A 24,188-nucleotide genomic window follows, 5' to 3' on the forward strand; every position below is an offset into this window, starting at 1 on the left:
GCAAAGCTTCTCTTGGGAGAGTGTTCAGGATGCAGAGAGGTGGCACAAGGTGGGTGGAGCTGCTGAATGGGCTCCCAAAAGCCAGGCAGCTGCCAGCTGGAGTTGGCCAAAAATGCTGCAACAGTGGCACAGAGACCCTGCAAAGCTTTTCCCCCACCATGCTGGGATCCTTTTCCTCAAATCAGCATCTTCCATGGGAAAATCCTGCACTGAATCCCAGCCTGGCCACAGCTGGGGCTTTCTCAGCCAAGCTCCTGAGGTCACCCAGCCTTGGGAGAAGGAATAAAGCAAAGGCCCTGCCTTCAGCCTCTCCTCAGCTCCAGCCAGGAGCCCAGAGCTGCCTGGCTCAGCCCTGGTCCAGCCATCTATGTCTCCCCTTCTTCATCCCATGCTTTGTGCTTGGGTTTAAAAAAACAAAACAAAACAAAACAAAACAAAACAAAACCCCAACAAAAACAAACCCCAAACCAACAGAAAAAGAATAATAATTAAAAGCAATTAACAGTCAGATCTGACAAGTGCAGGCAGGACAGCAGGAGGTGCCCTGTGCACTGCCCAGCTCCGTGCCCTGCCATGGGGAGTCTGTCCTGGTGCCCTGCCAGGAGCATCTCCACACCCAGGTGGAGATTTCACATTCATTTCACTGGTGTGGCAAAGTCTCTTTGCTTTTTTTTTTTTTGTTTGTTTGTTTCTTTTTTGTTTTTCTCCTTCAAGGTGCTTTACATTCAAGAGCTATTGCAGTCCCCAGTGAGGACGTGGGGCTGGGGGAGATTCCTCCCCCCCAAAGCCCCTCCAGATTCTCTTGAGTTTGATTCATTCTGATTTCACGAAGCTGCCCCAAACCTCTGAAGTTTAGTTCATCTCCAAATGTTTGGGGGGGACTGGAAGGGGCCCAGTGGCTCCCAGCCTTAGCTCTCCCGTGGGTCGCTGTACTGAAGCTCTGAGTTGAAGACCTCCTTGTAGAGGGGTGGGAAGTTCATGGAGGTCTCTGGGTGCAGGAGACGGAAAAATTCCAGCTTGTCCAAGTGCAGGTTGCAAATGGTCTTCATCAAGGGCAGCTTGGAAACCATCTGCAGAGAAAGGAGGAGCTGGTGGCCTCCAGGTTCCAGGACAGTGTCCCTTACAAGATCACAGCATGGGAGGTATTGGAAGGGACCTCTGGAGATCATCAAGTCCAACCCTCCTGTCAGAGCAGGGTCACCCAGGGCAGCTCACACAGGAACACATCCAGATGGGTTTGGAAAGTCTCCAGAGAAGGAGATTCCACAACCTCTCTGGGCAGCCTGCTGCAGAGCTCTGCCACCCTCACAGTACAGAAGTTCCTCCTCAAGTTGAGATGGAACTTCCTATGTTCAAGTTCATGCCCATTAGAATCATAGAATCATAGAATGGTCTGAGGTGGAAGGGAGCTCCAAAGCTCATCCAGTCCAACCCCCTCTGCAGTCAGCAAGGACATCCTCTATTAGATCAGGTTGCCCAGAGCCATCTCAAGTCTCACTTTGAATATCTCCAGGGATGGGGCCCCAACCCTGGGCAACCTGTTCCAGTGCTCCACCACCCTCATGGTAAAGAACCTGTTCCTAACATCCAATCTAAATCTGCTCTTCTCTGGTTTGAAGCCACTGCCCCTCCTGCTGTCCCTGAAGGCCTTTGCAAACAGTCTCTCCCCATCCTTCTTGTAGCTCCCCTTCAGGTACTGACAGGTTGCTCTTAGGTCTCCCTGGAGCCTTCTCTTCTCCAGGCTGAACACCCCCAGCTCCCTCAGCCTGTCCTTGTAGCAGAGGTGCTCCAAGCCCCTGAGCGTTCTCGTGACTCTCCTCTTGTCCTGTCACTGGGGACAACTGAGCAGAGTCTGGCCCCACCTTCCTGATCACACCACCATTCCCCCTCCCTTGGGGACAAGTGAGTAGGTTTGGGGACCACTGACTCTGCTCAGTGCCAGGGTTACCAGCAGACACCCCCACACCTTTGGGCAGTCTGGCAGCAATGTAATCCTGCCTCAAAGCCACATCTGCCTGCAGGACACCCAGTGCCTGGGAGGGCACAAGGATGCTCTCAGTGCCCTTCATCCCCATCACAGCAACATCCTGCCCAAAGTGTTCCTGAAATGCCTCCTTTTGCCCCAAACAGCCACTGCCTGCTGCAGTGCCAGGCTCAGTGGCACAGGGCTGCCTCCTTCTGCACCACAACAGAAATGCTGGGGCCTTGGAAAGAGAAATTCTGTCCCAGGGCTTCCCCCACAAAACCCCCAGAGGTGGCTGAGGAGCTGTGGCACAGCCTCATCACCCCGTGGCACCTGTGCCATGCCCTGGCTCAGCTCCCTGCATGACACAGAGGCAGCTCTGCTACCTTTGAGAGCTTGTCCTCAGCGGAGTGTTTCTTCCGGATCTCGTGCTGCAGGGCCACATAGATCTTGTCCTGGAGCTTCTGCACCTTCTTGGCCTCTGTCAGCCAGGGGCGATCTACAGGAGACAGCTGGATCAGTGCTACCACAGACTCATGGAATTCTTTGGCTTGGAGAAGCCCTCCAGGATCATCCAGTCCAACACCAACCCAACCCCACCATGGCCACAAAACCATGGCCCCAAGTGCCATGGCCACACACTTCTGGAACACCTCCAGGGATGAGGACTCCACCACCTCCCTGGGCAGCCTGTGCCAAGCCCTGACCACTCCTCCAGCAAAGAAAATTTTCTTCTTCTCCAACCTAACCCTCCCCTGGCACAATTTCAGGCCATTTCTTCTCCTTCTATCACCTGATCCTAGGGAGAAGAGACCAATCCCCACCTGGCTCCAACTTCCTCTCAGGGAGCTGTAGAGAGCAATGAGGTCTCCCTCAGCCTCCTCTTCTCCATGCTAACCACCCCCAGCTCCCCCTCCCCAGCCCTGTTCTCCAGACCCTTCCCCAACTCTGTTGCCCTTCTCTGGACCTTCTCCAGCCTCTCAATGTCCTTTTTGGACTCAGGCACACAACACTGACCCCAGGATTTGAGGTGTGGCCTCACCAGTGCCATGACCATGATGTCCCTGCTCCTGCTGGCCACACCACTGCTCACACTCCAATCACTTCGAGGTCAGCTCTCCCCAGCTTTGGCAGGAGATCCCTTCCCACCTCCCCAGCTGGTCCCTGCTGCAGTGTGCCCTCCCCAGCCCCTGTACCCGGGGAGAGCAGGACAGCAGCAGTGAAGAGGGCGAGCTCCTCGTCCGACAGCTGCAGGCGGCACAGGGTCCTCCCCAGCTCGAAGACGGCGCCGATGAGGTCATCACAGCCTGGGCAGGGCAAGAGGAGAGGCTCACAGCTCCACGCTGCCCACTGCCACTCCCACACCACACTGGGTGACCCCATGGCACCCAGAGCCTCAAAAGCTTTTGGGAGATGAGGCAGGTGAAGAGGGAGAGCCCAACAGAGGATGTCTGGTGTCAGTGGGCGTTGGGCTGGGGTGAAAAGCAGGTCCCAGCCATGGTGCACTAATCCCAAGGGGAGCAGGAGCAAACACGGGGAGGGGGCTCACTCCCTCCTGTCCACTGGGGATTTATCCCAGCTGCAGGGACAGAACCATTGAATCATGGAATTGTTTGGGTTGGAAGAGACCTTTCAGACCATCCAGTCCAGCTCTGAAGCCAGCACTGCCAGGGCACCCCCAAACCATGGCCCTCAGCACCACATCTCCATAGCTTTGAAACCCCTCCAGGGATGGGGACTGCACCACTGCCCTGGGCAGCCTGGGCCAGGCATTGATACCCCTCAGGAGGAAGAAATTCTTCCTCATGGCCAAGCTAAACTTCTTGTCCTATCACTTGTTCCTTAGCGGAAGAGCCCAACCCCAAGCTCACTGTAGCCTCCTCTCAGGGAGCTGGAGAGAGCAATGAGGTCTCCCCTAAGCCCCCAATTCTCCACACTAAACCACCCCCAGCTCCCTCAGCTGCTCCTCCCCAGCCCTATTCTCCAGACCCTCCCCCAGCTTGGTTGCCCTTCTCTGGACCTACTCCAGCCCCTCAGTGTCCTACTTGGAGGCCATCTGATCCCAACATTCAGGCTGTGACCTCCCCAGTGCCCAGTCCAGGGGGACAATCCCTGCTCCTTCTGGCCACACCAATTCCACCGCTCAGATGCTGCCAAACTCAGCCCTGCGCAGAGGTCAGAAGCAGAGGAGAGCCCCAAGAGAGCCCCAGCAAAGCTCTTACCCAGAGACTTGAACATCTGCATGCCACCAAACTTGCCCTCGAAGAGGATGGTGTTGTTCAAGGGGTTGAAGGCGCGGATCATGCGGATCAGGAGCACCTCCAGGCAACCTGACATAGGCAGAGAGAGCGCAGACGAGGGCAGGGCAGGGCAGGAGGGGGGTGGGAGGGGGAGTTCCATCATCCCAGCACCAAATACATAAGAGAGAGAAAAGCCCCCCCCCCCCCAAGGGCAAGGTTGAAGTCCAGATTGGTTGTTCCCAGAGCAGAATGGGTTATTCCAATAGAGCCAGGTTGGGTTTGGAGGTTGTGGTTTGTTTGGTTGGGGTTTTATTTTTGGGGGGGGTGGGGGGTAGGGGGAGGGAGTTCCAATTGCACCCACAGATATTTCACCAAAGGGAAATATCATCCAGGCATGGAAGGGGTCAACCATGGCCAGACGTGGAGCAGCAAGAGAGGAGAGGGTGAACACAAAGGAGTGAGAAGAAAGTGGAAGGAAGAAACGAAAGACTGAGTTAAACTCCAGCATGGTGGGCACAGGCCAGCTCTGGCTTCAGGGCACAGCACCCTGCTGGGACACTGCCACAGATGCCCAGGGCTGGCTCAGGCTCAGCTCCCCAGCCCTGAAAGTTTAGAAACCAGGAGGCTTTCTCCATGGTTTGGGTTTGTTTTTTTTTTTTTAAAGTGGTTTGGGGCTGGGCTCCCTCACCTGGGCTCAGTGTGGTGGGCAGGTGGGGGACATAGGTGCGCACTGCCATTGTCCTCCTCCTCCCAGTCTCCCACTGGGAGAAGAGGCCAATCCTTTCCTCTTCTCCCTTCCTGCTCCCCTTTGGGTTTGGCACCCCCTTTCCTGAGGGAAGATCCTGCTCTGCTCGTTTCCATCCCTGGTTCTGGGGGACATTTGGTTTAGAGTGGCCATGGAGAAAAGCCTCTGCCCAGGGTGGCCACTGCCCCATGCCCCTCTCTACACCATCACCTGGCAAGGTCACCTGCAGCTCCTCCCAGCCCAGTCCCCACCGCGCCCAGGGGGCAACCAGGGGGGCAAGGGAGGGGAAGCTTCCAAAGGGAAAGCAGAGCCAAGAGAAAGGGTGGGATACACCTCTGGCACCATGGCTGCTGCCTGGGAGAGGTGGTGGGGACACGATGGGGGCAGTCAGGATGTGAGGTGGGCAGGGATGTGATGGGGACAGCAGGGACAGTATGGGAATGGCAGGGATGGGAATGGCAGGGACACGACAGGGATAACAGGGATGGGACAGGGATGGCAGGGATGGGACAGGGATGGCAGGGATGGGACAGGGAGAGCAGGGGTGGGATAGGGACAGCAGGGGTGGGATAGGGATGGCAGGGATGGATAGGGATGGCAAGGATGGGACATGGACAGCAGGCATGTGAGAGGGGTGGCAGGGATGCAATGGGGACAGCAGGGATGTGAGGGGGGTGGTGAGGATGCAATGGGGGTGGCAGGGATGTGATAGGAATTGCAGGGATGGGACAGCAGGGATATGAGAAGGATGGTAGGGATGTGCTAGGGATGGCAAAGATGAGGCAGGAACAGAAGGCATGTGAGAGGGATTACAGGGATGCAATGGGGATGGCAGAGATGTGGTAGAGATGGCAAGGATGGGATAGGGAGAGCAGGGAAATGAGAGGGATGGCAGGAATGCCATAGAGATGGCAGGAATGCGATGGGAATGGCAGGGAGGCAATAGGGACAGCAGGGATGTGATGGGGATGGCAGGAATGCAACAGGGAAGGCAGGAACGTGGTAGGGATAGCAGGGATGGGATAGTGAGAGCAGGGATAGCATAGGGAGAGCAGGGATGGGATAGGGATGGCAGGGATGCAATGGGGATGGCAGGGAGATGATGGGGATAGTGGGGGCATGACTGGGACACTGGGAATGCAGTGAGGATGGTGGGAATGTGGCAGGGGCACTGGGGACGTGGCAGAGGCACTGGGGATGTGGCAGGGGCACTGGGGATGTGGCAGGGGCACTGGGGATATGGCAGGGGCAGGGGCTCCCCGGCCCTTACCAGCTTTCAGGAGGATGATTTGGTCGTTCTGGCACAGCTCCATGAAGCCGTCGATGCGCTTGGCAAACTCCACCACGTACTGGATGGCATTGGAGATCTGCAGCGAGCACTGCTGCCACATGGCCTCACAGCTCTGCCAGCACAGGGGGGAGGTCCCTCAGGGCTGGCTGCCACCCCACCCCCTGGGCTTTGCTGCCACCCCATCACCCTGGCTCCACTGCCCCCTCCCACCACGCCTCACAGGGCAGGGAAGGGACCCAGGTGCTGTGCCACTCACAGGGCTCAGTGAGTGCTAGGACACTTCTGCCACCACAAATCCCCTCCCCTCCCCCCTTTCCTCGGCACTGGGTTTTTGCAGCTGCCAAAGTACCTAAAGACCCAGGCACAGCACCAGGGGGTGGCAGTGGCCCTTGCTGAGGGCTGCAGTGGCAGGGGGCTGATGGGACCAGGGCAGTGGCACTCACCTTGCTCTGCAAGGCACGGACCTCCTCGGGGGAGTAGAGACTCCATGCCAGGCGCTTGAGCTCCTCTGTTGTGTACTGGCACGTCTCCAGGTGTGACTTCACCACATTCTGGGCCACCCGGTCTGCAAGGAGAAGGCAATGGGCAGTGAGCCCCAGGAACCTGGCCAGCCCCCCCTGTCCCCACACCCTGACATTATCCTCTCCACTGTGTGCTGGAGGCTGCTGGGGCTGGGGGCTGGCAGAGCAGAGGGGCTCATGTGTGGTATTGCAGGGATCTGATGACAGATGGGGCATCAGGGGCTGTCCCCGAGGCAGAAGGGAGGATGCTCTGCATGATCTGAGGGGCTCCCACGCAGTGCCACAGGCGTGCAAGGACAGATGGGGCATCAAGAGCTGTCCCTGAGGCAGAGGAGGGGACTCTGCACGACCTGAGGGGCTCCCGTGCAGTGCCAGGGGGAGCTGGGGACAGATGGGCTCTCAGGTTGTCCCCAAGGCAGAGTGGGGGATGCTCTGCATGACCTCAGGTGCACCAAGCACCGTCAGCGCTCATCCTGGAGGAGGGAGCAGCCTTGGGACTGCTCCAGGAGCCGAGGCTGGGGCAGTGCCTTGCTGCCAGTCCGCCCGGTGCAGGCACCAGGTGCCCTGCGAGGCTGCGCTGAGCAGCGTGCCCACAGCTGCACACCCTGGCAGGGCGGCAGGGGGGCCCCGGCGCTCACCGATCTCCAGGACGGAGATGTCAGCAGCGAGCTGGCCGCCCTCCAGCCCGCCGTGGGCGAACAGCCCCGGCTCCAGCATCAGCTCGTAGATAGACTCCTGCTTGATGAGGGTGGCATCAGCCACGTCCAGACTGGACTGGTCGGGCGAGGGCTGTGCCGAGGCGATCAGGTCGAGGTTGTAGTAGGTGCTGCTACCATCGGGAGTGAGGGGGAAGTCGAACAGGAGCCCATCCGACAGCGTGGAGATGTCGTCCAGGTCCGAGAGCCCGCTGCTGACGCTGGTGGTGTAGACTCGGCTCAGTGGCTCGGGCTCCTCCTTGGTGCCACCGCTCTGCTCCTGGCTCTGCTGATGCTTCTGCACCTCGGCGTAGAGGCTGTCCCGCTGCTTCTTGGACATGCGCCCGAACTTCACCGCTGCCCGGGGACGACACAGCAGAGCGCCCGCGTCAGGAAGGCTGCGCCCAGCGGAGCAGAGCTGCCCCCTCCTGTCCTCCCTGGGCAGGCTCCTGGCTCCTCGGCAGCTCGCAGTATGGGGGAGTACAAGCCCTGAGCGCTGCCGGTGCTCCAGCAGATGAAACCCGCACCCCAGACCGACCCTGGGTCGAATGACACTGAATGACATAAGCCCTGAAGAAAAGGCCTTGGGGGTGCTGGGGGATGAGAAGCTCAACATGAGTCAGCAGTGAGCACTTGCAGCCCAGAAGGCAAATCACATCCTGGGCTGCAGCAAGAGAAGCACAGCCAGCAGGGCCAGGGAGGGGATTCTCCCTCTCTACTCTGCTCTGGTGGGACCCCACCTGGAGTACTGCATCCAGGTCTGGAGCCTCTATTACAGGAAGGATCTGGAGGTGCTGGGACATGTCCAGAGAAGGGTCACAAGGATGAGCAGAGGGCTGGAGCTGCTCTGCTATGGAGACAGACTGAGAGAGTTGGGGCTGTTCAGTCTGGAAGGAAGAAGCCTCTGAGGAGACCTTATTGTGGCCTTCCAGTACCTTAAGGGGGCTACAAGAAAGCTGGGGAGGGACTTTTGAGGGTGTCAGGGAGTGATAGGACTGGGGGGAATGGAACAAAATTAGAAATGGGTAGACTCAGATTGGATGTGAGGAAGAAATTCTTCCCCATGAGGTTGGTGAGACACTGGCACAGGTTGCCCAGGGAGATGGTGGAAGCCTCATCCCTGGAGATTTTTGCAGCCAGGCTGGAGGTGGCTGTGAGCAACCTGCTCTGGTGTGAGGTGTCCCTGCCCATGGCAGGGAGGTTGGAACTGGTTGATCCTTGAGGTCCCTTCTAACCCTAACAATTCTATGATTCTATGATTCTAAGTGGCAGGAAGAGAGGAAATGGCCCCAGGCTGCCCCGGGGGAGGTTTAGGTTTGGACATCAGAAGAAACTTCTTCACTGAAAGGGTTCTCAAAGCCTGGCATAGGCAGCCCAGGGAATTTGAATCCTCATCCCTGGAGTGGTTTCAAAGTTGCAGAGGTGTGGTGCTGATGGCCATGGTTTAGCCCCAGCCCTGGCAGACTTAGAGAATGGATGGATTTCAGTGCAGAAGTATTTAGAACATGGAACCATGGATGTGGTGAGGTTGGGAGAGACCTTGGAGCTCACCAAGTCCAACCACTCACCTGGAGCTCACAATCCGCCACTGCTGCTGAGCCACTGCCACTGAACCACATCCCTCAGCACCATATCCTTGTGTCTCTCAAAGCCCTCCAGGGACAGGGACTCTACTACCTCCCTGGGCAGCCTGTGCCAATGCCTGAGAACCCTTCCTGGGAAGCCATTTTTCCTCATCTCCAACCTGAACCTCCCCTGGCACAACTTGAAGCCATTGCCTCTTGTCCTGTCACTTGTTGCATGTGAGAAAAGATGAAGTCCCACTTGGCTGCAGTCTCCTCTCGGGGAGCTGTAGAGAGCAATGAGGTCTCCCTCAGCCTCCTCTTCTTCACACTCATCCCCCCAGCCCTGTTCTCCAGACCCTTCCCCAGCTTGGTTGCCCTACTCTGGACCTGCTCCAGCCTCTCAATGTCCTTCTGGGACTGAGAGGCCCAAAACTGAACTGAACAGAACCTGGACAAGACAGAGCAGTGCTGCAGAGCACGACAGGGAGACCACGATCAGGTCTCCTGGTTTGGGACCATGTTCATGCCCTCTGTGCCCATCCAGATGAAAGGACCTCACGTGTTCTCCTCTTCCCCAGGCCACAGAGCCCCAGCTCCCTCAGCTGCTCTTCACCAGCCCTGCCTTCACAGCCCTTCACCCAGCTTTGCTGCTCTCCCTGCTCTCCAAATCCCTCCTTTCCCGGAGACGGCTCCGTGGGGGAAGCAGCTGCAGCCGTGACGAGGGGAGGGGGAGGAGCAGAGGGGCCCCTGGGCGCCGCCGGCACCACTCACCGTCGCGGGACATGCCCAGGGCCAGGCATTTCTGCAGGCGGCAGTGCTGGCAGCGGTTGCGGTTGGTGCGGTCGATCAGGCAGTTCCTCTGCCGGGAGCAGGAGTAGCTGGCGTTGTTCTGCTGGCTCCGCCGAAAGAAGCCCTGCGGGGATGGGGGAGGTGTTGCCCAAGTGCCCGTCGGGATGCCAGCCCCCGAGGCCCCCTCCCCTTGCCCACCGGCCGCCGTCCCTGCACGCCCCTAGGCTCACCTTGCAGCCTTCGCAGGTGATGACGCCATAGTGGATCCCCGAGGACTTGTCTCCGCAGATCTTGCAGGGGATCACCTGGATTTGGGCTGTGGTAGAAGGGGGGAGGAGGAGGAGAAGGCCCCTGGTTAATTGGCAGTGGGCACTGAACTGAGCAAGGAGGTGGCAGCAGGCCCAGCCCTGCTCACAGCAGCAGGGGAGGCACAAGAGTGGCACCCACCAGCAGCTCAACCCTTCCCACAGACCCCTCAAGAATGTTTGTCTTCAGAGCTACCCCAAAAATGCCAGTGCAGGGCATGGGATACCCCCAACCACTCACCCACCATCCTCTCCAGCACCAAGAGCTGGGTAGAAAAGTCTTTTGAGCTGCAAGGTCACAACACCTTTGTGCTCCAGCTTGCCCCAGAGCCTGGGCTGGAAGCATTTCCCACAATGGGGGGCACCCAGGAGGGAGGGGAGACACTGCCACAGGTTGCCCAGGGAGGTTGTGGATGCCCCCTCCCTGGAGGTGTTCAAAGCCAGGCTGCATAAGGCCTGGAGCAACCTGGGCTGGTGGGAGGTGTCCCTGCCCATGGCAGGAGGTTGGGACTGGATGAGGTTTAAGGTTCCTTCCAACCCAACCCATTCTGTGATTCCATGATCCTCAGCACAGGGACTCCCTCAGCACAGGGACTCCCTCAGCACAGGAACTATCCCATCCCTGCAGCCACAGATGCTCTTGTGCTGGGGTCTGGCTTAAGCAGAGGGTCTGGAGGGCCCCCAGCATTCCCCCTCCCCCCTCCCAGCAGCTCCTTCGAAGCCCAGGACCGATATAGCCATCGCTGGCTCAAGGTCCTGGCCCCTTCCCCCCACAAATCCGCTTCCCTCCCTGCTTCTGCTTCGCTGGCACTGAGCTGCTAATAGGCTTCGTCCTCCTCATTTTCCAGCTGCCCCAGTTCTGGGCTGGCTCTGCCCACCCTGCTCACACCGGAGGCAGGGTGGAACGTGGGGCACCCCCGGGACTCGTACGTGCCTCCCAGCATCTCTGCACCCTCTAATCCCTGCTCCAGCCCCCACACCCCCCAGGGTTGGCTCTCCAGGGTGCTGGGCAGCGGCTGCCACACCAAAATACCTCCCCCCGGGCAGATTATGGCTATTTCAGACCTGCTGGGCCTGAGCAAATCCCTGCCTGGGTAATTCCCTTCTGCCTCTCCCCTGCTCAGGGGCGTTCTGTGGGATGCTGGTCCCTGGGGCCACCTCAGCAGGGGACAGCCCCAATGCTTGGCCAACATCAACTGCAGCCTGACACCCCACAGTGCCCCAGGGTCCCCTGCTGCTTTGGGGGAGGCTGGGCTGTGCCAGCATGAGCCTGGCTGGGCAGAGGGGCAGCTGGGCTGTGATTGGTCCCCTGGGGATGCCAGCAGTCCCCCTAGGGTACCATTGGTCCCACAGGGATGCTTTTGGTCCCCCAGAGATGCCCTCTGACTCCCCAGGGCTGCTGTTAATCCTCTGGGGATACTTCTGGACCCCTTGGGCTGACATCAGTGCCCTGGGGATGCCCTCGGTTCCCAAAGGATGTCATTGGTCTCCACCTGGGCTATCATCAGTCCCCTGGGGCTACCATCAGTCCCCCAGGATGCCATCAGCCCCCTCCCCAGGTTGCTATTGGTCCTTCAGGGATGCCACTAGACCCCTGGGCCTCCATTGGACCCCTCTGGGGATGCCATTGATGTCCCTCTGCTTCCAGCCACATGGGGAGGGACACACTCCAAGGCTGAGTGCAGGCAGAGGGATGGATCCTTTCTCCATCTGCTGACTCACTGCTCAGCTCCTGCCCCAGGCCACTTTGGGGTTCACCTAGTAGGGAACACCCCCAGGGTTGTGTTGTCGTGTCCCCCTGACACAAGGGGGCCACATCCCATCCCTCTGCTCCTCCCCACAGCCTCTGCCCACACCTCTGATGTACTTTTGGGCCTAGGGTAGCAGAGCCAAAGGTTCGAGGTGGGCAGGGAACAGACAGGGAGCAGGCAGGGATGGGCAGGCACAGGCAATCCCATCCCATTCTCCAGTCCCAGCCTCCCGTGACTCTGTATTGGCATCACAGCCCTGAGGCCACCCCCTCAGCAGGGGACAGGGGCACCAGCAGGGTGCCATGCCAGCACCCCCAGCTTGCCTGCTGGCACCAACAACCAGGACACCTCCCAGCTCCCATGCCAGTGGGGAGGGCTGCACCCTGCAAACCGCAGAACCTCTCCCCCACCCCGACACCCCGGCCCTGTCAGGAATAGGATGGGGGTGCTGGCATCACGGGGGGCATGGGGAGGTGGTGCCACCCCCAGCAGGAAGCGGCGTCAGTTCGTTATGCAACGTAATTGCAGCCGCTGGCAGCAGGTGATGCATGGCTGCCGCGCCGCACCCTGCCGCCCGCGGCCGATACTCAGGCACCCTGCACCCACCCCCTCCGCACCTGGCACCACGGCGGGCACAGCATGGGCACAGCACCGCCCCAGCACAGCCCCAGAGTGCTGCTCTGCTCGCCCCATGCGGCCCTGAAAGCCACAGAACGTTAGGGGCTGGAAGGCATCTGGAAAGCTCATCCAGACCAACCCCCCCCTGCCAGAGCAGGGTCACCTAGGGCAGGTCACACAGGAATGCATCCAGATGGGGCTTGAATTCATCTCCAGAGAAGGAGACTCCACAACCCGCCCTGGGCAGCCTGTTCTGTTTGCCAACTCCTGGCAAGGGCTCCATATGATGGTAATCATCAAATTCTGCCCCACGCCCCCAAACCTTGGCAGAGGGGAGCCCCTTGAGACCCTGCGGGCAGGGAAGGGACTTTGTAGAAGGGCTTGAGGTGACAGGATGAGAGGGAATGGGTTGAAGCTTGAGGAGGGCAGATTGAGACTGGAGATTGGGAAGAAATTCGTGAGAGTGAGGGTGGAGTGGCACTGGCACAGGTTGCCCAGGGAGGCTGTGGCTGCCTCCTGCCTGGAGGTGTTCAAGGCCAGGCTGGATGAGGCCTTGAGCAAGCTAGGCTGGTGGGAGGTGTTCCTGCCCATGGCAGGGGGTTGGCACTGGATGAGCTTTGAGGTCCCATCCAACCCAAACCATGCCATGGATATCTGATTCTATGCTGTGGGTGATGTCCCAGCAACCCTGGATGTTGGGAAGAAGTCCTGACTGCTCACCCTGTGCCTGTAGCCTCTTAGGGCTCTAATTAGCATCCTGCTAATGACCCAGCCGTGCCCACCACCAGCACCTGACCCACTCCTGAGACGTTCGCCCCAAATAACTGACGTGAAGGTACAGCTGTGACCCTGGCATGGTGGCAATTACAGCTCAGGACAGCTCCTAATTGCTGCTCTGGTTGTCAGCCCTGGCTGAATCACCGTGCCAGCTCCCTCATGCCATGCTCGTGTGCCCCCCTAGGATCCCCATCCCAGGGTGGCTGGACATCCAGGGACAACCCAGCAGGAGTGGGTGCTGTGGCTGCAGCATCACATCACATCACAGCTCTCAAATCTCACCACGTTGGTGAGCTGGGGTGAAGAGGAAGCATCACAGAGATGCCACAACCTGGGCAAGGCCCTTCTTGTGCCTCAGTTTCCCCACCCAAATGATTGGCTCCTCCTCCCCCCACTGCGCTACTGGGAGCAAAAAGGGATTTATGTCACAGAGTCATGGAGTGGTTTGGCTTGGAAAAGCCCTTTAAGATCATCCAGTCCAACCATTATCTAATGCTCATCCCAACCATTATCTAATGCTCATCCCAACCATCATCTAGTGGCCATCCCAGCCACTACCTCATAGCCATCCTAGCCACTATCTCATGGTCATCCTAACCACTATCTCATGGTCATCCCAACCATTTCCTCATGGTTGTCCCTGCCCATTACAGGGGGGTTGGACAAGATGACCTTTGAGGGTCCCTTCCAACCTGATGCAGTGTGTGAATCTGTAACTCTGCCAAGCCTGGTGCTGAACCATATCCCTCAGCACCACATCTCTGCCTCTTAAACCCCTCCAGGGTTGGGCAGGCAAACTCCTTCCCCATGCCCTGGAGGGGTTGGGGGGAGGGGGGGGGGAGAAATCCAGACAGCAAACCAAGTCCCTGGGGGGCAGTCAGGCTGAAATAAGGGACAGGGGAGAAAAAATAAAATTAAATAAAATGAAATAAAATTAAATATAAAATAAAATAAAAATAAAGTGATACATAAAATAATAAATAAAATAAAACAAAATATAAATAAAATAAAATATAAATAAATAACAAAATAAAATCAAATAATAAAATAAAACAAAAATAATAAAATCAAATAAAAATAATAAAATCAAATAAAAATAATCAAATCAAATCAAATCAAATAATACTAAAGGGTTAAAAAAAATAAATACTAATCTGCAGCCAGCAATTAAAATGTCCCGGCCGAGGTATTTGCTCTCCTCCCACTGTAAACACCTCTTGCCCAACTCCCGGCCCGCTGCCACCGGCCGGTCCTTATGTAAGTGGCACCGTGGCACCGACCGGCCACGGAGCTCGGCAGTGGTTGGCCCCCGGTCGGTGGCTGCGCGTGGTGGCCCCGTGGCTGGAGCCATCCTGTGCCATCCTGTCCCACTGACACACTTTCTGCCCGCGGCCCCGGCGCTTGTGTAACACCGCGGCCGCTAACCCTGCCCGCGGCTGCGCCCCGACCCCGCACCGCCGCCCAGGGGACTTTTGGGGGCATTTTGGGGTGATCCCTCGAGCTGGGGACGCCTGATTGCCACCCCGAGATGCAGCTCTCCATGCGGGACACAGGTTCCTTCTTGCTTTATCTCCAGCTCTCTCACTGCAGGGTCCCCGGGTGGCCCCCCGGACCCAGCCCTGTGTCCCCCTGCAGCCCAGCACTGCTTGCTCCGAACCGGGCAGGCGGCTCCGGTGGTTTCGGCAGAGCCAAAGCCGAGCTCCCGGGAGCAAGACTCAGCCTTCCTCCCATTCTGACACACCCTCCTCTCCATCGCCTCCACTCCAAGGGCGGGCAGCCCTCCTGCACCCCAAAACAAGGCAGGAGCTGGCCACTGGCGTCTGGATCCTCTCTGTGTAGCACAGGGGCCACACGGGTGGCCTCCTCCTCCTCCTCCTCCCCTCGGCCGTTATGATCTCAGTGCTCTGTGGGGATCACCCCAAATCCCTCAGCACTCCAACAAGCCCCAGGCCATGCCACATCCCCACTGCTGCCAGAGGCTTTTGGAGAGGCTCCTGCTCCAGCCAGCTCCATGGGCACTGGGTGGGTGCCTCTGGTTGAGGTGTGGTGGTTCAGGGGGGCACTGGCAGGTCCCTGCAAAACCCAAGGTGAGTCCATGAACCCTTGGGGCTGAGGTCGGGATAGGGCCATCCCCCTACTCTAGGTGGGCAATATGAGGCCACAGGAGCAAAACCATCCCAGGGAGGGGGCAAGCAGCCCCCAGCATTGGGAATTCTGGAGGTGGCTCCATGACCCCATGGCTGCCCCTGCCCCAAATACCCCCTCAGCTGAGAGGCAAGAGCCAGGGCAAGCAGCTTCCCCAGTACCCTGGCTCATTACACAGCAAACCTGCTGGGAAAGTAGGTCTGTGCCCATCCTGCTGCCACGATCGATGCCGCAGGATAGGCACCTCCAGTAATTAATGAGCAGCAGCCCTGCAGCCCCCTGTCACCTCCCTGTCACCCCCCCCAGCCCCAACCAAGGCACTGGGATGCTCTGGTGCTCGGCCACCACCCCTTCAGCTCAGCACCTAGAGAAGGGTGAGCAGGATGGATCCAGTCTGCAAGGGGACACAGAGGGATCAATGGGAACATGCATCTGCAAGGCCATCTCACTTTCCTACTCCTGCTCCAAACCCCACCTCTGCTCCCCTGCAGCAACCTCCAGTCTGGGAGTCCAGTGTTGGAGTTCCCACAGGAATCACCCCTGCTGTATTTGGGGAAGGTGGATGAGGGGCAGGAGTGGTGGAGGGGGAATAAATGAGCAATGAGCTGCCGTGGGGTTTGCTTTTCCACAGCCTCTTGTGCTGATGCACTTGGGGTCCCCCAGCACCCCAGCAGACCTCATCTCCATCCAATCCCCGCAAGGGCTGTAGAAGGTGTTCGAGGCACGGCCCTAGTGTGGCGTTCAAAGCTGCAGCTCCTGGCCGCAGGGGCACCGGCAGCCGCGGGGCCGCGCAGGCAATAAGGAAAACTTCAATTACGCAACCCAGGCCCGGTGCCAGGCGCTGATGCTGGAGGTGGGGACCGGTTTCTTAATTGATTGGCAAAAATTTCCTGGAACCTTTGGGCTGGAACAGGGCTCAGGTGCTGTCCTCCTGCCCCGAGATGACCCCTGGACACCTTGATCCATGGCCGGTGGCTTTGCCAGCGCCTCAAGGTGCCTTCTTTTCCTTCTCGGTGGTGGGTGCCTGTCTCCAGCTTGGAAGTCAAGCTCCCCATGGGCACCTCAGCTCTGCCCTGGCTGCTCTGGTTCACCAGCTCCCGTGCCACAGGGCACGGCTCCAAGGCCAGCCACGGCGACGCGGGACACAGCCCTTTGCACTTTGGCTTTTGCAGAAGGGTGGCAAAGGTGCGGCGCTGGGGAGGGGGACCTGCCACAAGCCCCAGAAGGACCTTTGGGGGGAGTACCTCACCAGCCCCACGGCTAAATCGGGGAGGGGGGGGAGGAGGGAATTATCCTTGTGGGGCTAAATAAAGGCAGCGAGAGCGGCTCCGCTCGCCACATCCAATAAACCCGGCAAGATTTAGCCATTAGCAGCTCTTTAAATAGCTGCTGCCGAGTTCAAAGTTAAACGTGACAGGGAGGAGAGACGGGCAGGACGGACAGGACCATGCTGCCAGCAGGGCTCTGGCCAGCCTGTGGGGTTAACCCACTGCTACCCACGGGGACACGGACAACTTCTCCTCAGCACCACACTTTCCCCCCTCCAGGTGCTGAACGCTTCGGGGTGAGCCGGGTTGATGATCCCAAATCCTGGCTGGATCCCTCGGGACTCCACGCTGCTGGCGGCCACCCTTCTCCCCTAGCCTTATTTTTCAGAGCCAGCCTTTCTTCTTTAACCTTATTTTTGGGAGACAGAGGGTCACCTTTCTCCCCCCCAGTTTATTTGCAAGAGGCAAAGGGCCACCTTTCTCCCTCAACCTTATATTCAGGAGGTCCAGAGCCACCCTTTGCCCCCAACCTTACTTTTAGGAGGCAAAGGGCCACCTTTCTCTCTCCCCTAATTTCATTTTCAGGAGGTAAAGAGCCACCTTTCTCCCCTAATTTAATCTTCAGGAAATGAAGAGCCCCAACATTTATTTTCAGGAGGCAAAGGACTACCTTTCTCCTCCAAACTTATTTTTGGGAGGTGAAGTGAAGAGCCTTTTCTCAGCTTTATTTTCAGGACCTTAAGAGTTACTTTCCTCCCCAACTTATTTTCAGGAGGCCAAGAGCCACCGTTCTTCTTCAACCTTATTTTCAGGAGGCAAGGGGCCACCTTTCTCCCCTAATTTCATTTCCAGGAGGTAAGGTGCTGCCTTTCTCCCCTAATTTCGTTTTCAGGAGATGAAGAGCCACTTCCCCCCCCCCCCCTCCCCCCCACCTTATATTTGCAAGGCAAAGAACCACCTTTCTCCTCCAAACTTATTTTTGAGAGGTGCAGGGAAGAGCCCTTTGCCCCTCACTCTCCCACCCCCCTCCCCCCTTATTTTCAGGAGCCTAAAGAGCCACCTTTCTCCCTCAACCTTATTTTCCCGGAGGCAAAGAACCACTTTTCTCCCCTAGCTTCATTTTCAGGAGGCGAAAAGCCACCTTTCTCCCTTAACCTTATCTCCTGGAGCCGAAGGGCACATCCATCCCCATCCCTACCCCGCGGTACCCGGTAGGGCCAAAGGGTGCTGGTTGTCCTCGCCTGCGCCAGCGTGCTCACGCTGCCTAAACGGGCAGGGAAGCTCCTCCTCCACCCTCTCTGATTTTTCCCAATGACAGATCTAGGTCACTAGGACAAGTCGGGAGGCTGCCGAGCCACCGCACGCTCCTCGCCACGCCGCTTGCAAAACAAGCGAGCGGGAGGGCTGGAAACCCTATAGGATTATACAAGGCAAAGCCTCTCGGCCGGCCCCGGCAATAGCCGTGGCGTGGGGAAGGGCAAGAGGTAGGAGCTGCTGCCGTGGGGCCTGGGGAATGGGGCAGAGCGGTGGCAGTTTGGGGGAAGAAAAGAGAGACTGAATCGATTTGGCGTCACCATGCGGCATTTGGGGCTTTGGAGGGAGATGGGGATGCTGAGCTGGGCAGGGAAAAACACTCGATGGGGGAAAGTGATGTGATATGAAGTGTTTGTGTGTGTGTGTGGCCCTTAATTAGGGCCAATGTAGAATAATTGGGGGTAAAAAAAAAAAAAGAAAACAAAAGAGAAGAAAAAAAAAATAAAAATAAAGGAAAAGTTCACCCAGATACTAATTAAGCCTGGTGCTGGCTGTGCCGGGGCTGCGCAAGAGCCAGGCGGTGCTGTTAATTAGGCAGGCGTTAATGCTTCCCTCCGCACTAATAAAGGTGACATCCCGGGATGTCACAGGGCGGGAAGGGGACGCCGGGGGCTCGGCTCCCCAGTTCCACCATTACACAAGAGTGTGGCGGGCAGCAGAGTCACAGCACCCGCGGCAGCCGCAGTTGCGCCGAGGAGGGAGAAGAAATGATTTGGGCGAAGCTTGTAGATGAATGTCCCCAAGAAGTACAACCCAGAGACACCCAAATATCACCTCTCAAAACGCACCCAAACACACACACCCCAAAACCACACCTCAGGGCGTACACAAGCAACTCTGGGTGGGGGCAAAAGGCTTGGACATGGCAGGAGATAGTGGAAAACGGCGTTAAAGGGGGAGAGAAAGCCCACTCTAGGGTGTCAGGTCCCAGCCATGCTCCCAGTAGCTCCATCAGAGAGCTAGGTCCAGCTACCGCTGCGTCACTGTCACTGGACCCTGGTGGCTTGTCCCATCAGAGCCTTCCTCCTTCCACCCTCCTCCTCCCAACCACCGGCCTTGCAAAGCAGAGGGTGAGGAGCAGGAATTGTCTTTAGTAACAGATAAAACCAGGTGGGTGCTGGCACAACACAGCCCCTTCCTTGGGCAAGGGGCACCCAAAATCGCAGCTGGTCCCTTACCCACAGGAGCCACCCCTCGGCCCCAAACTGCCCCAAAGCCACTCTGAGGTGGGGAAGAAGGGAAAAAAAAAAAAAGCCCACAATAAATCCAGCCCTGATGGGAGCAACATATTGAGGAGGAGATTAAGGGGTTTAGTGCGTGGAAAAGCTTAAGAGCGGGTCTGAGCCGGCGCCGGAAAGCGAAGCAAAATAAACAAGAATTTTATTGAAGGGGGGAGCTGGAGGAGCCCCACAGACCCCGACGGGGCTGACGCGGGTGTCCCACTGCGTGTCACTAGCGGGACTGGTGCGCGTCCCCCCCGGAGTGCTAATGCAGGGTACTGCCCAGAGTGCCCGGCCGGGCTGATGCGGATCTGCCCCGGTCCCTTCCCGGCGCGGCCGATTCGGGTCCCCCCCGTGCAACCAGCGGGGCTGATACGGGATCCCGCCTGTACCTCTCCCGCCAGGCTGACGCGGGTCTCCTCCGTATCATCGGCCGGGCAGACGCCGGGTTCCCCTCCGCCCCGCCACTCGAACCGACGCCGGGTCCCCCCGCGTCCCCCCACCGGGGACAACTTTTGCAGCCACCTCTCCTCTCCCCTCCCCGGTTCCCCCCAGTGTCCCTCGTACTCACCCCGCATCGTGGCCGGCGGCGGTCAGGAGCGCGCCGGGGGGCGCATGGGGCGGCGGGGGTGTCCCTGCAGCGGGGCGGACAGCGGCGGCACCGGGCGGCACCGGGCGGCTCTGGCACCTGCCCCTCCGCGGCGCCGCTGACCCACTTCTGCCCGAGCATGCGGCCGTTCACATGACGAGCCCGCCCCGCCCCCCCCCCCCCCCACATCGGTTTCACTTCCAGCCCCACCTCCTGCCCTTCCTCCTCCTCCTCCTCCTCCAGTCCGGCTACGCCGCTCCCTCCCAGCCGCTGCCCGGCGCTGCTGCGCTGGGGCTGCCCCTCGGTTCCCGGGGGCTGTTGAACCAGCCCCCGCCAGGAGTGCCCAGTGCTGCACCCCTCGGGTGCTGCCCGCCCAGGGGAGGGCTGTGCCGGTGCCCATCTTGTCCCGGCTCGCCCAGGCACAGGGCCCGCTGCGTGTCCCGCTGAATCACCGCCCTAAATTGCTTCTCCCCGCTCCCGCTGCGGCCCTGCTGTCCCCTCCCTCGGGACGGCATAGCGACCCTGGACCCCCACCCCCGGCAGGACAGGACTTGGCGAGTCCTGGTTAAGGTGCAGACCCTCGGCACCTGTGGGAAGCGTTGCGACCCCCCGGGCAGCCTCACTGTGTCCCCACACCACGGTGCAGGTGCTCGGGGGTGAGGGGACATCCTGGCCGGGGATCTGCGGATTGGGAAGTCCACGATGGAAGCTGTGGGAAGCGGAGGAGGTGGCAGAGAGCCATTCCCACCCTGTCCTTCACGCTGCAATGCACATGGAGGGCCCGGGGTCGGATCCCGTAACAGAGTGCTGCGACAGGCTGCCCCAATACACACAGAGAAGTCCTGGCTCTGAACCATGCTGTGAACCCTCACGGTGCCATGTCAGGAATGTTGGCACTGGGCAAAGCCCCACAGCTGGGGTTTGTGGTGTGACTCACAGCAGGTCACCAGAGTCCCTCTGGTGCCACATTACAGGTGGTGGTGGTTGGTCTGTGCCAGGCCAGGGTGTGAGGGATGTGAAAGGTGCTCAGCGGTGCCAGGGGTGCTCCCAGGGGTTGTGGAGATGACGCCACTGGCCTGGGAACCTGCTGTGTGCAGAGAGGGCATCTACCATGTGCATGATCACGGCATCCACCATGGACAGGAGCATGGTATCCGCAAAGGACATGGGCATGGCATCCACCATAAGCATGGATGTGGCATCTGCCATGGGCACAAGCAAAGCGTCAGTCTTGGTCATGGGCACGGCATGGGCATGGACACCAAATCAGCCACAGGAATGGAGGTGGCACAGATGCAGCCACCACCACCACTACACGGATGGCATCGCTGCCTCCTCCCTGCCCTCCCCCCCTCAAAACTGGACACTGAATTCTTAAGTTAACCCTTTCAAGCACGGCTGAAGAAGGTGACTCCAACCCACTTCCCTCTCCAGAGCCTGGGGCTGAGCCGGGGTAGGGGCAGAGGGGCTTTGCCCCCCACTGCCAGCACTGTCCCCAGCAGTGGCAGACGCCCGGCGGGGCTGAGCCAGGGTGGTAATTGCTGTGCCCCCATCCGTGTGCCAAGCTTCTGCCTCACGCTGCTCCAGCGCGGGAGCGACTGCGGCTAGGGAGGGGGACACGGGGAGAGAGGTGGGGGGCGGTGGAGGCCTTGCTGCGCTTCAGTGCTGCTGTCTGACATGATTTTGCTGATGGCGATTGGGAACGGGTTCGCTGCTCTCGCCGGTCGGATTCGCTCCTGGCCTCCCTCCCTCCCCCCCGCCGCGCTCCGCATGGCTGGGCACGCAGACGGGACGCGGACCGACGTCTCGCCTCGCTCTTTGCAGGGTCCACTTCCAGCGAAGGCTTCTGCAAAGCACAGCTCAGGAGCAGCCCCTGAAATCCCACCCTGGAACACGTCTCTTTGACCGGCCCCGGGTGGGTGCAGCCCCAGCGCCGGCGGCGTGCGCGGCACGAGGCTGATGCCTGTCCCCGGAGGTCACTGCCGGGCACTGCCCGAAGGAGGTCACCCTCATTAGCCCCATTTCACGGATGGGGAAACTGAGACCGGGAGCAACGCGGTGACTCTTCGGGGCATGCAGGGTCCGGCCTCGGGGAGGTCGCCCCTCCCAAAAGGCGGTCGCCTGCTTGGCCCCGGTGGCCGCTATTGGGACAGTCACGGCCGAACCGTGCTGGAGTGAGAGCCACGATACTGCCCGAGTGCCCCGGCACAGCCCAAAACTCGGAGGTTACATAAGTGGCACCACGCCTGCCATGAGCAACGCGGGACCCACGCACCCGCTCCCTGCCACCAGCGCCTTAACCCTTTCTGTGCGGTGCCCAGCCTCCAACCCCGGGTGCTGGCATGGCTCAGGCGAGGTCCTGACGGACTCAGCCTCATGGTTCTGGGGTCTCAGAGGTGGAGGTGGAGAGGTGAAACCAGAGCAGGACTCTTCCATCTTGACCAGAGCTTCATCCTGTGGACTTAGAGAGGTGTAATTTGGGGTCCTAGTCCTGGCAAAGGCAGAACCCAGGTGCTGCTTGTTCTCTGGTAGTGATGGTTGAGCCCTTGGCATAACATTTGAAAATGGGACATTTGGAGCAGCCTCCTCTCCCTTTGCCCAGGGCTGTTCTGGATGTGGCAGCACTGGAGGTCACAAACCTCCCCTAAAAACCATCTCTCCCTCCGTGTGCTGTGATGTGGAGCCCCGTGCCCCCTCACCTCTAGCAGGTCAGTGTCCTGGCATCACCAGCGCCATCTCCAGTGGGGCAGAGCTGCTGCCCGATGCCTGGGTGCTGTCAGAGCAAGGCTCAGTGCCAGGAGCTGCACCTGCCTGGGTGATGCCAGGAATGTGTCCAGCAGGGCTGGATCCAGCCCAGTGCAGGTGGCATCATCAAACCTGGGCATCAGGGAAGAGACAACCACTGGAAATGCATAAGCAGCAAAAGCTCTGCCACCCTGCTGCTGTTCAGCCCTTCTCCTTCCCCTCCTCCCTGGCATGGCCTCACTGCTGACTCTTTGTGGTCAGGGCCAGCACAAAGGATGGGGCCCTGCCAGCCTGTGGGCGCACTGGAGTGGCAAACTCCATCTGCGCTCTGCTGCCAGGATCGGCTCAGTCAGCCCCTGGCTGGCCTGGAGGTGAGCAGGAATTCGGGATGACACCACCACACCTTAATCACTGTTTGCTCTTGCTCTCGCCCCACCCAGACAGAGGGGAACCTCTCTGCCAGCCCAGCACTGCCCCTGGCCCAACCTCGCAGAGCACCGAGCCCCCATCAGGGATGTGCCAGCTTGCCTTATGCTCGCTGAGCCCCCATCAGGGCTGTGCCAGCCTGCCCCATCAGTCTGCCCCATCAGTCTGTCCCATGCCCCAGCACAGCCAGCTGGCAGCCACCACCCCCGCAGTGACTCTGCCGTGGGCTCCCTGCTGTGGGCACTGCCAGGTGGCTTTGCCTCACAGTGACTCAGATTCTCATCGGGAATGGGTGACCTGCCCGGCGGTCACAGGGTTAACCTGCTGACAGGGGCCATGGCATCCGTGCTCCCAAACCTCATCCCTGGGTGCCAATATGGGGGTGTGCCCTGTGCGTAGCCCCTAGCAAGAGCTGGGCAAGAGTCCTACTCCCAAGTGCCAAACTGAGGGGTGGGTGAGTGCAACAGGAACAGGGTGTCTGTGAGGAAGAATTAAAGTGCCCCCCATGGCTGTGGGTTACACCACAGAGAATCCACCCCCCCCACACACACACACACCCCTCCCCCCAGGGACAGTGGCCACTGCTGGGTCCTCTCCATGGCATCAGTGCCACCCACTGCTGGAGCTCTCTGGTGGTGCAGGCTGGGGGAATCTACACTGTGCTGGACAGGGGCGGTACCCTCAGACCAGGGGGACAAGACATGGCTTTGGTGCCTGTGCCAGCCCCCAGCAGCTGGCTGGCTCTGGCACGGCGCTGGGCACGTGGCCCTGCCATCACCGTGTGAGTCACTGCCCCACGGCAGCGTTATGCAAAGGCTGGCACAGGATGGTGTGAGGCCACGCTGTGGTTTTGCTGTGGGACTGTGGGCTGTGGGATGTGGTGTGGGGTTGTGGGCTGTGGTGTGGAGCTGTGGGATGTGGTGTGGGGTTGTGGTGTGGGCTGTGGTGTGGGGTTGTGGTGCGGGACCGTGAGGTTGTGGTATGGGGTTGTGGTGTGGGCTGTGGACTGTGGTGTGGGGCTGTGGTGTGGGGTTGTGGTGTGGGGTTGTGGGCTGTGGTGTGGAGCTGTGGGCTGTGGTGTGGGGTTGTGGGGTGGGGCTGTGGGTAGTGGGCTATGGTGTGGGGCTGTGGGGCTGAGGTGCAGGTGGGTGTCAAGTGCAAAGCAAACCACGGCTAAGGGGGAAACGGAGGCAGCAGCAGCAAGGGTGCCCCGGGGTCCTG

The 24,188-nt window shown here is 59.3% G+C and overlaps 1 protein-coding gene across 1 annotated transcript; it reads right to left on the reverse strand.

Moving 5' to 3' along the window:
• Positions 1-908: 908 nt before the first annotated feature.
• On the reverse strand, positions 909-14,611 carry LOC128978221 (nuclear receptor ROR-beta-like). Its single transcript, XM_054396030.1, has 10 exons — positions 14,482-14,611; positions 10,040-10,125; positions 9,792-9,933; positions 7,399-7,812; positions 6,683-6,804; positions 6,219-6,351; positions 4,186-4,293; positions 3,160-3,270; positions 2,350-2,462; positions 909-1,070 (listed from the first exon to the last, which is right to left on the reverse strand). Exons 1-10 carry the CDS (start codon positions 14,609-14,611, stop codon positions 909-911), a joined length of 1,521 nt encoding a protein of 506 aa, XP_054252005.1.
• Between the last annotated feature and the right edge of the window lie 9,577 nt (positions 14,612-24,188).

Source organism: Indicator indicator, chromosome 36 (assembly GCF_027791375.1).
Source record: "Indicator indicator isolate 239-I01 chromosome 36, UM_Iind_1.1, whole genome shotgun sequence".
In the NCBI taxonomy this organism is placed as follows: domain Eukaryota; kingdom Metazoa; phylum Chordata; class Aves; order Piciformes; family Indicatoridae; genus Indicator; species Indicator indicator.

Coding starts and splice junctions, on each gene's coding strand:
- LOC128978221 (XM_054396030.1), bottom strand. CDS start 14,611: ATGGCTCCAGCCACGGGGCCACCACGCGCAGCCACCGACCGGGGGCCA. Junction 6,805..7,398: donor CATCTCCGTCCTGGAGATCG/GTGAGCGCCGGG, acceptor TTCTCCTTGCAG/ACCGGGTGGCCCAGAATGTG. Junction 4,294..6,218: donor AATCATCCTCCTGAAAGCTG/GTAAGGGCCGGG, acceptor TGCCTATGTCAG/GTTGCCTGGAGGTGCTCCTG.